This window comes from Protopterus annectens, chromosome 10.part0 (assembly GCF_019279795.1).
Source record: "Protopterus annectens isolate FY-2018-M chromosome 10.part0, PAN1.0, whole genome shotgun sequence".
Lineage (NCBI taxonomy): Eukaryota > Metazoa > Chordata > Ceratodontiformes > Protopteridae > Protopterus > Protopterus annectens.
The window spans coordinates 403,986,122-403,999,132 of NC_056744.1; the positions used below are offsets into that span (position 1 = coordinate 403,986,122).

The window sequence follows — 13,011 nt, forward strand, 5'->3', positions numbered from 1 at the left end:
GGCTGACTCCTGACGATTTTTTCTGATAAACTTCAGTCCGAAGACTTTCTTCTCCACTCAAAGCTAAGTACCCCGTTGGAAACTTTTCTTGCTCCAGTCCGATGTCAGAAAAAGTTAATAATTGTATTTCATGTGGGAAGCAAATACCTCATAAGGATTTTCATTCTTACTGCATTCCTTGCTTAGGCCCTGACCACGACGTAACTAGTTGTCGGTTTTGTGCTAGATTCAATCAGTGTACAATTAAACGAAGGTACGATTTTGCTTTTCATTACTTCGGTAGGCGCTTTAACTACAAAATGTCGTCGGATACAGTTCCGGCTACCGGAGTTCACAAACGTCGCAAGGATAAAGACAGGCCTCCGAGATCCAAATCTGACGATAGCGCACAAGCAGAGCCAGCTTCAGGTTCGGCCGTCATCAGTGAGGCGCTTTTGCAGCCCCTGTCGTCGGCCATTTCAGAACCGATGGCCGAAACGGACTCTCATGAGGAGCCAACCAGGCCTTTGAATATTTCTATTGCAGGACCTTCGGACAATGCTCCTTCGGATGGGTCCAGAGCCGCTGTGCAGGTACCGGCTTCCGAAGGGGTTTTCAGACCTACTCAGCTTCTAATAAAGGCAAAGCCAAAGACAAAGGCAAAGACTCCTTCTAAATCAAAGACTACAACACAGGCCTCTTCTGAACCGGCTCCCAAGTCACAGAAACAGTTACTCAAGATGGCGGAGGATTTACTTACTATGATTAGGGGTTCACATCCCCCTCCAGATAAAAGGCCAAGGCAGGATGTTTATTATGATTCCTCTGATCAGGCTTCTGTTTCTTCAGTTTCTTCTTCTGACCAGGAATATTCTTTCCATCCTTATGAGGATTCTGATGCTGAGGAATCCATTCCTTCAGCTTCTCCTCCTGAGGATTTTTCTTTTGGGGAAACTTTGCATGAAATGAGGGAACATTTCCACTGGGAAGGACAGGAGTATTCGGAATCTAAGAAAAGATTAAGGGATTTTCTTCTTCTCCCCCAACATAGACCCCTGGCTATTCCTCCTGTTTTGGATATTGTGGATGATGCTTTTTCGGAGGCTAACTTGACCCCTGACTCTTTTCCTCCTGCTCCTGTTAAGCCTGATAGATATTACAGGGTTCCTGATTCCCACCAGTTTTTATACAAGAACCCTTCTGCTGACCCTGAAACCATTTCTCAGGGTCCTAAGGGAGTTAAGGCCGCTTCTGCCAAAAACCCCATTCCCACTGAAAAGGATTCTAGATCTTTAGAAAGATGGGGCAAAAAAGTGTACACTTCTGCTACTTTATCTATTAGGGCTTTAAACTGTCAGTTTCATATGCTGAAATACCAGCAATTTCTCTTGTCTGTTTTAAAACAAAAGCTTACTTCCATTTCTGCCTGTGCAGATGATAAGGAATTACATGACTTATTGCATGCCACAGAACAAGTTGGGAAGCATGGTTTACACTGTGGATTTGATGCCTTGGAGGCTTCTTGTAGGGCTGCTGCCTCCAGCACAGTTATTAGAAGGCATGCATGGCTAAAGGAACAAAATTTGCCAGAACAAGTAAAAGCTAAATTATTGGATGCTCCTGCTCAGCATAATGTTTTGTTTGGATCAAAAACTGAAGAGGTGATTAAAAATATGGAGGATAAGGCGAAATCCATGCAAACAGTTAAAGATTTCTTACAAGTACAGCCACCAAGATTTAGCAGGAATTGGCCTTCTAAAAATTGGTCCTTTCCCACTTCAGACAGGCCTCAGAGGGGTAGATATAGACGCTCCCGAGGAAGGCCTCAAACACAAGCTTCTTATAGACCAAGACAGTGGACTGCTTCCACCCCTAGGGGAGGAGAGGACAGGTCACAAACTCATAGGAAACAAACTCAATGACTCCCTCTGTTGGGCTGCAGGAACTTCTTTTTTGCCAAAATTGGACTCATATAACCCAAGACAAGTGGGTTCTGGATGTGGTTTCAAGAGGTTACAAATTCCATTTTCATACCCTGCCAAGGCCAAGTGGATGGCCAGACCTTCCAAAACATCAATGGACAGAGGCCTTAAACCAGGTGGAAGCTCTTTTGGCTATGAAAGCCATAGAACTGGCTCCACTTTCAGAGATGGGACAAGGTTTTTACTAAAGGCTCTTTCTAGTCCCCAGGAAGCAAAACTCATGGAGACCCATTCTGGATCTGTCAGTCTGTAACACCTTTCTAGAGATTCCAAAATTCAAGATGCTTACCCTACAGCAGCTACTTCCAATGCTATCTAAAGATGCATGGATGGTAACTTTGGATTTAAAGGAGGCATATTTACACATTCCCATCAGGCAGGAACGCAGAAAATACCTCAGGTTCAAGGCCGGATCGAGGCACTTTCAATTCTCTGCACTGCCCTTTGGATTGTCTACTGCGCCCAGGGTCTTCACCAAATGCCTGGCTCCAGTAGTGGCTTACTGCAGACTCAAGGGAATTCAAATTTACCCTTATCTGGATGATTGTCTACTTCAGGCAGACAGCAAGGATGTCTTACTCCAGCATCTAGAATTTGTACAGAACCTCCTCAAGTTCCTGGGATTCTCTGTAAACATAAAAAAACAATTACAGCTGACTTCAACTTTCAAAACCTTGGCAACTTTAACTCAGCTATCTGCAAGGAGATTCCTGCAGGCTTTGGGTTACATGGCCTCCTGCATCCTTCTCATACCATATGCAAGACTATACATGAGGAAAATACAGTGGTACCTAAAAAGTGTATGGTCTCAGCATTGCCACAGTTTAGACATACTGATCTCCGTCCTTCCTTGTCTTCAAAAGGAATTCCTTTGGTGGTCCAGGGCATGTATTCTAAACAAAGGGAAACCCTTCTGTCTGGCTCCTGCCACTCAGATTCTAACCACGGACGCCTCAGACTATGCTTGGGGAGCCCATTTTCAGGGCAACTGTCTGCAGGGCCTTTGGACAAAGGATCAGAAGCACTTGCATATCAATTTAAAGGAAATGTTAGCCGTCAGAAAGCTCTAATGGCCTTCAGGAATCTTCTACAACCAGGACAACTACTAATATGGACAGACAACACCACAGTTATGTGGTACATAAACAAGCAAGGGGGATATCATTCCTACCCCCTTTGCAGACTAGCCATGGATCTATGGAACACAGCTCTAGCTTGCAATCTGGACCTTCAAGCTCAGTTTCTACCAGGGAAGCAAAACTTCCTGGCAGACAGTCTGAGCAGAAACCTTTCGGATCCACACGAGTGGATTCTGGACACTGAAATATTCAGGATGATAACAGCAGTCTGGGGATGTCCTCACATAGACCACTTTGCATCCCATCTCAATCATCAACTACAGAATTTTTGCACCAGGACTTTCCACAAAGAAGCTTGGAAAGTGGATGCCCTGTCATTCAGTTGGAGAAACCTCTCGGGATATGCTTTTCCGCCTCTTCCTCTTCTTCCACGGGTATTATTAAAGATAAAACAGGACAAGCCCAAGATGATAATCTTGCTGGCCCCAAATTGGCTTCGACAGTTTTGGTACACAACTCTAAAAAACTTATGTCTGGAGCCCCCTTGGGTTTTACCTCAGTCTCCGAACCTTCTGTCCCAACATCAGGGTCAGGTTCTACACTCCCATGTCAGAACTCTCAGCCTGGCAGCCTGGTTAATCCAGGGCCTTTGATTTCTTCTTTCCTACCCAAGCAGGTTATGGATGTCATTTTAGAAGCCAGACGTCCTAGCACTAGAAAATCTTATGCAGGAAAATGGAAAAGATTTTGTTCCTGGATGCAGGCTCAGGATTCTGATCCTCTTCTTCGAACATTCCTTTAATTTTACTTTACTTGACAGATCTCTTACATAAGGGTCTCTCTTTCTCTTCCATTAAGATACATGCCTCTGCTATTTCTGCTCATTATAATACAGACCCTCCAATCTTTTCCCACCAGCTCATGAGACAGTTTCTCAGAGGAGCTAAGAACTTAAGACCTCCTAGATCTCCTCCCATTCCTGCTTGGGATCTCAACTATGTTTTGGAAAAACTAACCTTGCCTCCTTTTGAGCCTGCTGCTTCTTCTGACATCAAGTTTTTATCTTGGAAGACAGCCATCCTGTTAGCCCTAACCTCTGCCAGGAGAGTTTCAAAGTTACAAGCTCTTATGGCTGTGGAACCTTATATTATTTTTCATCAAGACAGGGTGTCTTTGAGGACTAATCCTACCTTCATGCCTAAGGTGGTTTCCAAAGTGGCTTTAAATCAAACTATCCACTTGCCAACTTTTTTCCCCACTCCTCAAAATAAAGGGGAAAGAATCTTACATTCCTTGGATGTACACAGACAACTATGTTTTACCTGGATAGAACCAAGGACATCAGAAAATCAGAACAATTGTTTGTTTCTTATGCTTCAAGTTCCCAAGGTAAAGCCATTTCAAAACAGACCATTTCTAAATGGATTGCTCATGGAATCAGATTTTGTTATTCACACCATGGAAAGCAAATCCCAGGGAGTATACGGACTCATTCCACCAGAGCTGCTGCCACTTCTGCGGCCTTCCTCAGAGGAGTTCCTACCAAAGACATTTTGGAAGCTGCAACTTGGAGTTCAGTGCATACTTTTTCTAAACACTACAATCTACCTCTCTACTCTAAGTCTAGGGCAGGCTTTGCCTCTGCAGTCTTGCAGGGCCTTTTAGCCGCCCCTTCTACTTTATGACCACCTCCCTTTCATTCTGCTTTGGGATTCTACCCTACAGTCATGACTGCAACAGTGAAACATGATGAACATAGTGCAGTTGTGTACACCTACCATAAATGTAGATGTTCGAGTGTCTTCACTGTTGCAGTCTGGGTTTCCCTCCCTCCTGTCCCCTCTTATTTTTACCTTTGTGTGGTTCCTTTTTTCACCATTCTTCTGAGGTGTATTTGCAAAGGATATGGGACCTTTCTCATTTTGGGACTCCTGACATCTGGGGCAAGAAAAACTGGAGAAGATGGTGTTGGCTGTCAGCTTTGTACTCCTGGCGCTCTGACATCAGGGAGCATGGTTGAACAGCCGACGCCGGACCCAGACTTTGGGATTCTGGCCGACCGAGGACTGCCTGTCGGCAGGGGAGAACCCTACAGTCATGACTGCAACAGTGAAGACACTCGAACATCTACATTTATGGTAGGTGTACACAACTGTACTTTATTGAGCACAGTACCTTTTTGAGATACACCTTTCCAAACAAGTTAAGCGACTGAAAAGGTGCCAGAGGTTCCACTCAGGAAGACTGTTGATTTAAAGTCCCAGCACTACTAGGAAAACATTAAAGCACTATTATTTCTCTTCTTATAGGCTGTTCTAGGGAGATCTATGCCTTGCATGCCACGTCATTAGGGATGCCATCATCCTTGATGTCCCACAAGTCAAAAAGCTCCATTAAAACCAGGGCTAGGGACATAAAATTCTACCAGCAAGTAAGTAAAATTCACTGGAGAGACACATTTATTGCCCAGCGCATACCCCACCACTGGAAAAGATGTCCCTGCAAGTTAAAGAAACACCCTAGTATCCTTCAGCTTAAACATGGAAATTTACTCCGGGACTGACCTACTTTGCCATTCTTGAAAAGGGGGTTACAACTTGAGTGTGGGTCTTACCAAGGCATAAATGGTCTTGTGACTCAATTGCCTTGTATTTCCTATGATCTTATGATCTGGTGGTATGGTAGCTATCCCCATTTCTTCCCACTTGTGGAGATAGGACCTACATCAGATCATTTAAGTGTAGTTTATACCACAAGAGTGATACTAGAGTATTTTATGAAAGCATTATGTTAAAGGGGAAGTATATAAAAAACAGAATAAAGTCTGCATCCCATTGCTTTTTTTTTGTTACCTTAGAAAAGGCATATTCTGAAATGTTTGGGTTGTACAAGTCATTAGAAAAGGCATATTCTGGAATGTTTTGATTGTACAAGTATTTGTACAGATAAACACCTTGTACATTTGCATATGCCTTTGGATCACATTTTTGCTAGCCGTGTTAAAGGTCCCTCATTATTTGTTTCCTAGACTTTTTATTGCTGGGATCAATATGGCTGTAACTAATTCTATCTGATGTGAGAAAAAAGAAATGTACTAAGTAATGAGAACATGATTAAATAATAGACCACAGTATTGTAGTGGATTTATGATATTCCAAGCATATAATTATGAAGACTATCAAAAACATCAAGTAAGTATTGATTTTAATTTGTTATATCTGATTAGTAGCTTCTAATGTTAGCAATTATTTCACAAGTACTTTGCTTAAGCATTGTGTGCATGGTGTCAGTACAGTAGAATAAGCTGTTCAAAGAGAAAAGTAAGGGCCCTGCATGAACAATGTACTATACTATAGCTTTTACATGTTAACTTTGGTCATACACTCTGTGTGATTTGTTTATTTTTATCTATAGAAAACTCTCCATTTAATCAGTGAAATATTTCCAGTATTTTTGGCTCTGCATTCCATTTTGTTAAGAAAATAAATGAAACTGACCTTCAAATTAACACTGACATTTTTGAATCTTTAGATATCGATGAGTGCACTGAGCAGAATATTAATTGTGGAACAAATCGAATGTGTTTCAACATGAGAGGCAGTTTCCAATGCATAGATACACCTTGCCCACCCAACTACCAGCGGGATCCTGGCACTGGGTATGCTAATATCTCTTTTACGTATAGTACTTATTGGAGTACATTTTATAACTGAAATATATAGTTGTTGAAAACTTTACTTAAAATAAGATAAACCACTCACAGATTTGTCTAAGCACAACTCAGATGAACATAACACTACACTGCATTATAAGATAATAATAAAGTTTTTACTTTAATATTTATCATTCCTGTGATGGCGCAGTGGTGCAGCAGTACTGTTGTCGCCTCACAGCAAAAGGGTCTGTGGTTCACTTCTCGGCTGGAGTGCCTTCTGTGTGGAGTGTGTGTGTCCTGCCTGTATTCGTGTGGGTTTCGTCCGAGTGCTCCGGTTTCCTCTCACGTTTCAAAAATGTGCGTCTGGAGCATTTCTCCTCGGGCCTCCACTGAAAATTGGCTTCATTCCAAGTCGTACTTTCCCAGTAAACAAATTTTAAATAAAATAAATTATGCACACTTTTGTATATTATAAAAATTGCAGCAACTGAAAGTACAACTTACTGTTTATGTGCATTATTCACACTGCCTCAATTGCATATGGGTTTTAGTCCCAGCTGTAGGAATCACACAGTTGAATCTTCTCAACAGCGTACAATGGTGGACTACAGCTCCCAGAGTCAGATAAGATCCCTTTGAGAACTTCCCTTCCTGGTTATTATTATTATATACTTGTGAAGATAGGTGAAGGCTGCCAGCCTAGCTAGATATAATTTTGTAGATAATTCTGTCATTTGTAAATATTAATGTAAGCCACAGGCTTGTTCTCTTAAATGTGAAAAGACTGTATTGGGTGCTGAACTGAAAAAAATGTAACAACAGTGCACTCTGCTGTAAGAAAGCTGATATGTCAAGCATTGTGAATTTTTTTGATCTAAAACTCGGAGCTGAGATGTCTAGAGGGAGGCATTCTGCCTATTGTTTTGAGGCCAGAGTTAATGGCTAGAATTTACTTGTATAATTTCTTTTATTGCTCTGGCTTCCTGACCAGCTACAAGATCAAAAGTTGAGTTTATGTTAGCCTGGGAACCAGAAAGAAATGATGCAATCTGAAATGAATCAGTGGTACTGTTATCGATTTAAGGACAGAAAGAATGAGAGCATTTAGCATTTGTCTTGAGAACATCCAACATCACCAGCACTCTGCTTATGCTCTATATGTAAGTTTATTTTAGAACTGTGTTTTCTCTTAGATATAGCTAGGAAATAGGAAGATTAGATTATTTTTTTCTGTATTGATATCAGAACTTTTCTACTGTATTATTTTAAGTATTGCTCTGTGATCTCTGAATTCTTGGCTAGCACTGTGTAGTAAGAAGTATTGGCTTGTGTTTTTATTATTTATTATTAAATATTTTTAAACCTTTCAACTGTGGCTGTTTTGTGTAGAGATAATTTTAGCTGTAGAGTACAATGCATGTATATAGTAATACTGTCCAAATCACTCCAATACGCTTTGCTGTTCAGTCACACTTACAATTTGGATAATAATATTACACAGTAATAATTGGACACCCTTTAGTAAGGGCCTTTTTAGTAACCGATAATTAAGGGTCCTGGTGGCAGTGGTTAGTACCTTATAGCCTGGACAGAAGGGTCACAGCTAGTGAACCTGTGCCAGCCTTCCCCAGGAGTGTCTGTGTGGTTGTATATAAATCATATCTCAAAGTGTGTGTGTGTCAGCTACTTGGGCAGGGACACAAAGCACTGGTTGGACAGAGAGAGTGTGCTAGGAGGACTTGGCTTGGGACCCTGGCTAAGGACCCCACTGTATAGCTGTGCCAGTGGGGAGTCTTATGGGGGATCTGGAGAGAAAGGGAGAGACCAGCCCTAGACTGACTGTGATCTCTGTGTGCTCTTAAGGGAAATTGAACTTTACTGTGTGTGTGTATTTATTATCCTTTCCCAATGTTGACGCCCCTGTCCGGTGTTAGTGGTGAGGATTGAGGCTCCTTGATTGCTGGGCCAGTGCACGGGCGTCACAATACTTTTGATTTATTTCTGTTGTATGTTAAAAATATGTTTGTTAACTTTTTATTTTAATGTTCTTGCTAATTACTACTGCTGTCAATTCCAGCAGGAATTCTAACATGCTATTGTGTTGTTTGTATGCTTAATACTGCTTTTAAGCAGTCACAGGCTTTTCAAAAGTGTTTTATGACTTGTACTGGAAGGAAACTGAAGTTCTGTGCTGTCACTTTGACACTTGAGACTTTCTTGTGCACGTAGCGCCAAAATTTAATCATGCCTGTTCTTTCTGTTGTTTATCTGCTTCATTTTGAAGTTTTGACAGGAAGATATTGCATATTTTCACTTTTTTCTTTATTTATATGATATTTGCTACTGGCTCAATACTTGTGTAGCTGTTTTTATTCTTTAATCATAATTTTACTGCATATTACTTTATTTGCATTTACTGTGGAGATTTCTTCATTTTTGACATGGGTATCTCTGAGTAATTGCCAAGTTGTGCTGTTGTAATGGTTTTCTATTTAATGGTGTGTGTCTTGGTTTTGTCACTGTTTGGACAAGTGGATTTTGTTTGATATTGTGACTGTGTGCTCTGTTGTTTGCTACACTGTTCAGGTTGTAGAACAAGGCTTAGCACATTTTAAGCTGATTCAGATATATTTTATGAAGTTTATCCCTATGTGCTGTGTGGGGACATAGCAGCAAAGTTTATCTTTTCTGTTATTGCTGCTCTTAGGCAGCCATTAGGAGTGTCAGTGTATTCTTCTGGCTGGTGTTTTTCCTCTGACATGAATGATCCTGATATGTATGCCACCCTCCCCCATCAATTCCTGCTTTACCTAAAAAGGAAAAAAGCTCAACAGAAACATGACTCAGGCTACAATTTGTTAATTTCTTGTTGCCTTAAGCCAACCCGCAGACCACTTATTGTTTTTCCCTGTTATCCTGTGTTGTGAGCCCACAGCCCTCTATTATGGGGGTCAGACACATCCCTCAGGGATGTTCCAGAACCTGGTTCGGGTACAGTAGAACTAAACTTTTAGGTACAGGAGAGGTCCGGAGGAGTAAAACTGGAAAACGAACACCAGTAAAATGAAGTCTGCAGATCCACCAATAAGTGCCACACGTCCAGTGTAATATAAGCCGATTTATTGTACCAAAAGGAACCAAGCATAAACGTTCTGAATGCGCTACAATGTAAATTGCGATAAAACAAAAACAAAAAACTGTGAAGAAAGTACTACATTCCTTGAAAATCAGTTAAGCGCTTTCACCCATGACATCCAAGCTTCATCAGAACTGATCACCTAAAACAATTAGTGGTTTAAATACCGTTTTTGGCGCCAGTAAAATCCAAACTTCTTAAAGTAACATTAGCGCTTAATTTCCAAGAGTGCTGAAATCTCAAGCACTTAGTATTCAACCATATATTAAAATAATTTGTTTCAATACTCATCAATCAAAACAATATATAAAAATATTTAAAAACTTTTCTATAAAAATATTTTCATGACTTTGTGTCCATATTCAAATTATTGCACATAACATTACTATTACTACAATCCATGTCCTAATTACCCTTCAGTACTGAAAAATAAAAATAATAAAAATGTATAAAATCCAATGAAGTGAAGTCTGTTACAATAAATTAGTGTTTTAAATATTGTAAATATTGTGAATATTTGATCATTTCATAATACTTCAAAAAATATGCAAATATGTAAATATGTAAATAATATGTAAATAAGTAAATAATATGTAAATAGGTCCGGAGGAAGAGACCCCTTTCCAGACGTAGCATTCTGTCCCTAGATATTTGGCCCACTAGTATACTTCACAGTAAACTGCAGACAGTCAGGTTGTTGCCATGTATAAGGCTGCTGTTTATTCCTTAGCTAAGAGTGTTTTACAGTCAGCTAATCTTGGAGACTATGCTGCTATTCAGAAAGACCATGGGGCCAACTTCTCTAGAGATCAGTCTATGGCCACTGATTTTGAACGGGACTCTGATGCAGGCAGTAGTGAATACTCTGAGTCTGTCTAGTCTGATTCTGCAGAAGGTGGTCAGGTTCAAATCACTGCTGCAGTAGCCTTAGCAATATGGGTTATATCCTATCAAGGATATAACAGCTGGCAAGCTTCCAAAGCTTCAGGGCCTAAACTGTCAGTCAGCTCGAGCTGAGCTGACTAAAAGACAAGTTTGGGTGCAAAGCCCTTCAGTACTTTACTGCCTGTGAAGAGTACACTTCTCTGAGGCTTTTGAGGATCAATGGTTGGCTTGTGATTTCCTTTGCGGGGCATATAGGTTCCCTGCGGGCAAAAACCATCCATTTCTTAATTTTATTGATGTTTTATTACTTTCCTATTTAGGAAAGTTATTTCAAAGCTATGTGTGTTGTGTTTTAACAGAATGTCTCGAGAGTGTAATGTACTTTTAAACAGAGTGCTTATTTTTTTTCTGTCAGTTCAAAAGTGGTGTAATGTAATTGAAAACTTTTTTTCTGGGGAGAAATTGTATTTATTTTACTTTTGCAGGGCTGGCATAGTTTTTCTTGTTAAAAAGTGTTTGTTTACTTGTAGTGTTTACCAGAAATTGGTGCTTGCATCTCCCAGGAAAGAGGCACACTTTTCGGCTTGACAATGAAACAGACTACTGGTCCCATGATCGGTTCTTTTTTCAGCCACAAACAGAAAACATTAAGCAAAAAGCCTTTGCCACCACAGCAGGCTATCAATTTGCCTCAGCTGCAGGTGGAAAACTCAGCTATGGCCATTTGCTGTACCTCAGATCACTTATCTTTAACCACAGATCACTGTGGTGTGGCACCTGCAGCCACTATGAGCTGGAGGTTAGCCATATCCTCTGTGGCTTTTGCGGTCACCTCAGTGGGCAAGAGAGAGACACTCTTGTCGATCCTGGGAGACGGAACAGAGAAATTTTCTCTGTTGTGTTACAATGATGTGCCCATCCCATCAGAGCAAAACATAGTGACAGACACACTAAGCAGATCCATTAGTAACACTGTTGGCCCCATTTTCTTAACAAAAAGAAACAGAAAACCATGTATCTACTCCTGCTCAATTGTCTTTGGATATGAGTAGCTTACTGGGTCTGGCTCAGGATTTAATTCAGGCTACTGATCCTTATGTAAAGTAGTTTTTGGTAACAGAAAGAGGGATTCCTCTTTTCTTGAAGAGATTGAAATTCTGAATCTGAACAGGAAAATGCAGGGACAGATACAGGATTTTGTTCCTCAGATTTCTGATTCACACTCAGAGGAGAGCTTAGTTTCTGACTCTCCCTGTCAGGGTTTCTCTTTCTCTATGACTGTTTCTAGAATATGCCAGTGTTCTCAATGGGAGAATGTTGAGGTTTCTTAGTCAAACTAAGAAGAAATGAACTCAAACTGCTGACACTAAAAGCAATAGAACTCCAAATTGTTTGCTTAAACTCCCAATCACAGTAACTTGCTTCCGAGTATAAAAATGTATATTTATTAAGCGTTTTCCTCACAATCCACTTTTCGTCAAGTTCACTTTACTCAACTTCATCAAATACAAGTATAAATGAGACAATACAAAGTAACAACTAGGCACTCACATTTAACTCGTAAGCAGGTCACATGGTAATTGCTTTCATCACTATTATTGTATTAGAGTTTGTATCCTATTACTCCGTTGTTTGAAAATTTAAAAGTACATAATAGTATTTAAAACAAAGTAGGAAAACTACCATATAAACCCTAGCTCGTAAGCTACATGCTGCAATATAAAACACTCTACCAATCTCTTATAGTTCTTTCCTAAAAATTATTGTATATATGTTAAAAACTCATTTTGTATATATATTTATGCACTCAACGTAACCCTATTTGCCAGCAAGTCCCTTGTGATGCGTTAAGGGTGCAGATCGACTTTTATTTCTCCAAAGCCACTCATCTTCTACGTGTTATATGGCTTTAGACTAACTAACTGTTACCTTAGTACTACGTTTACATTACCACCATTACCTTACATTTAAAGCTTGAATAAGCAGGGACTACACTCATCCAACTACATTTTCCAAAAGACTTTTCCATGACCAAAGGTCCTGGAATTGCATACGAAACCAAAGGTCAAGAATGTTGACATCCACGGACTTCCGCTGTCCCATAGTTTAATACAAATGTAATAAAAACATTTTCATTTTCTAATTACCCCCACCTCTGAGCCACAACTCGCTCTTATAGACTACTCTTTGTTCGTAAAGTAGGCCAAAACAACAACATCTGCATATTTTAACTAATGTGTAGAAAAAGAAAAGTGTCAATATTTAAGTGTAAATTAATAACTTATTAAAAATGGA

The 13,011-nt window shown here is 40.2% G+C and overlaps 1 protein-coding gene across 1 annotated transcript in view; it reads left to right on the forward strand.

Moving 5' to 3' along the window:
- HMCN1 (hemicentin 1) overlaps positions 1 to 13,011 on the forward strand; it is a 5,606,893-nt gene that overhangs the window by 5,556,346 nt on the left and 37,536 nt on the right. The window contains exon 106 of the mRNA XM_044085314.1: positions 6,572 to 6,698. Within this exon, the coding sequence (XP_043941249.1) occupies positions 6,572 to 6,698 (127 nt within the window). The remainder of the gene's footprint in view (positions 1 to 6,571; positions 6,699 to 13,011) is intronic.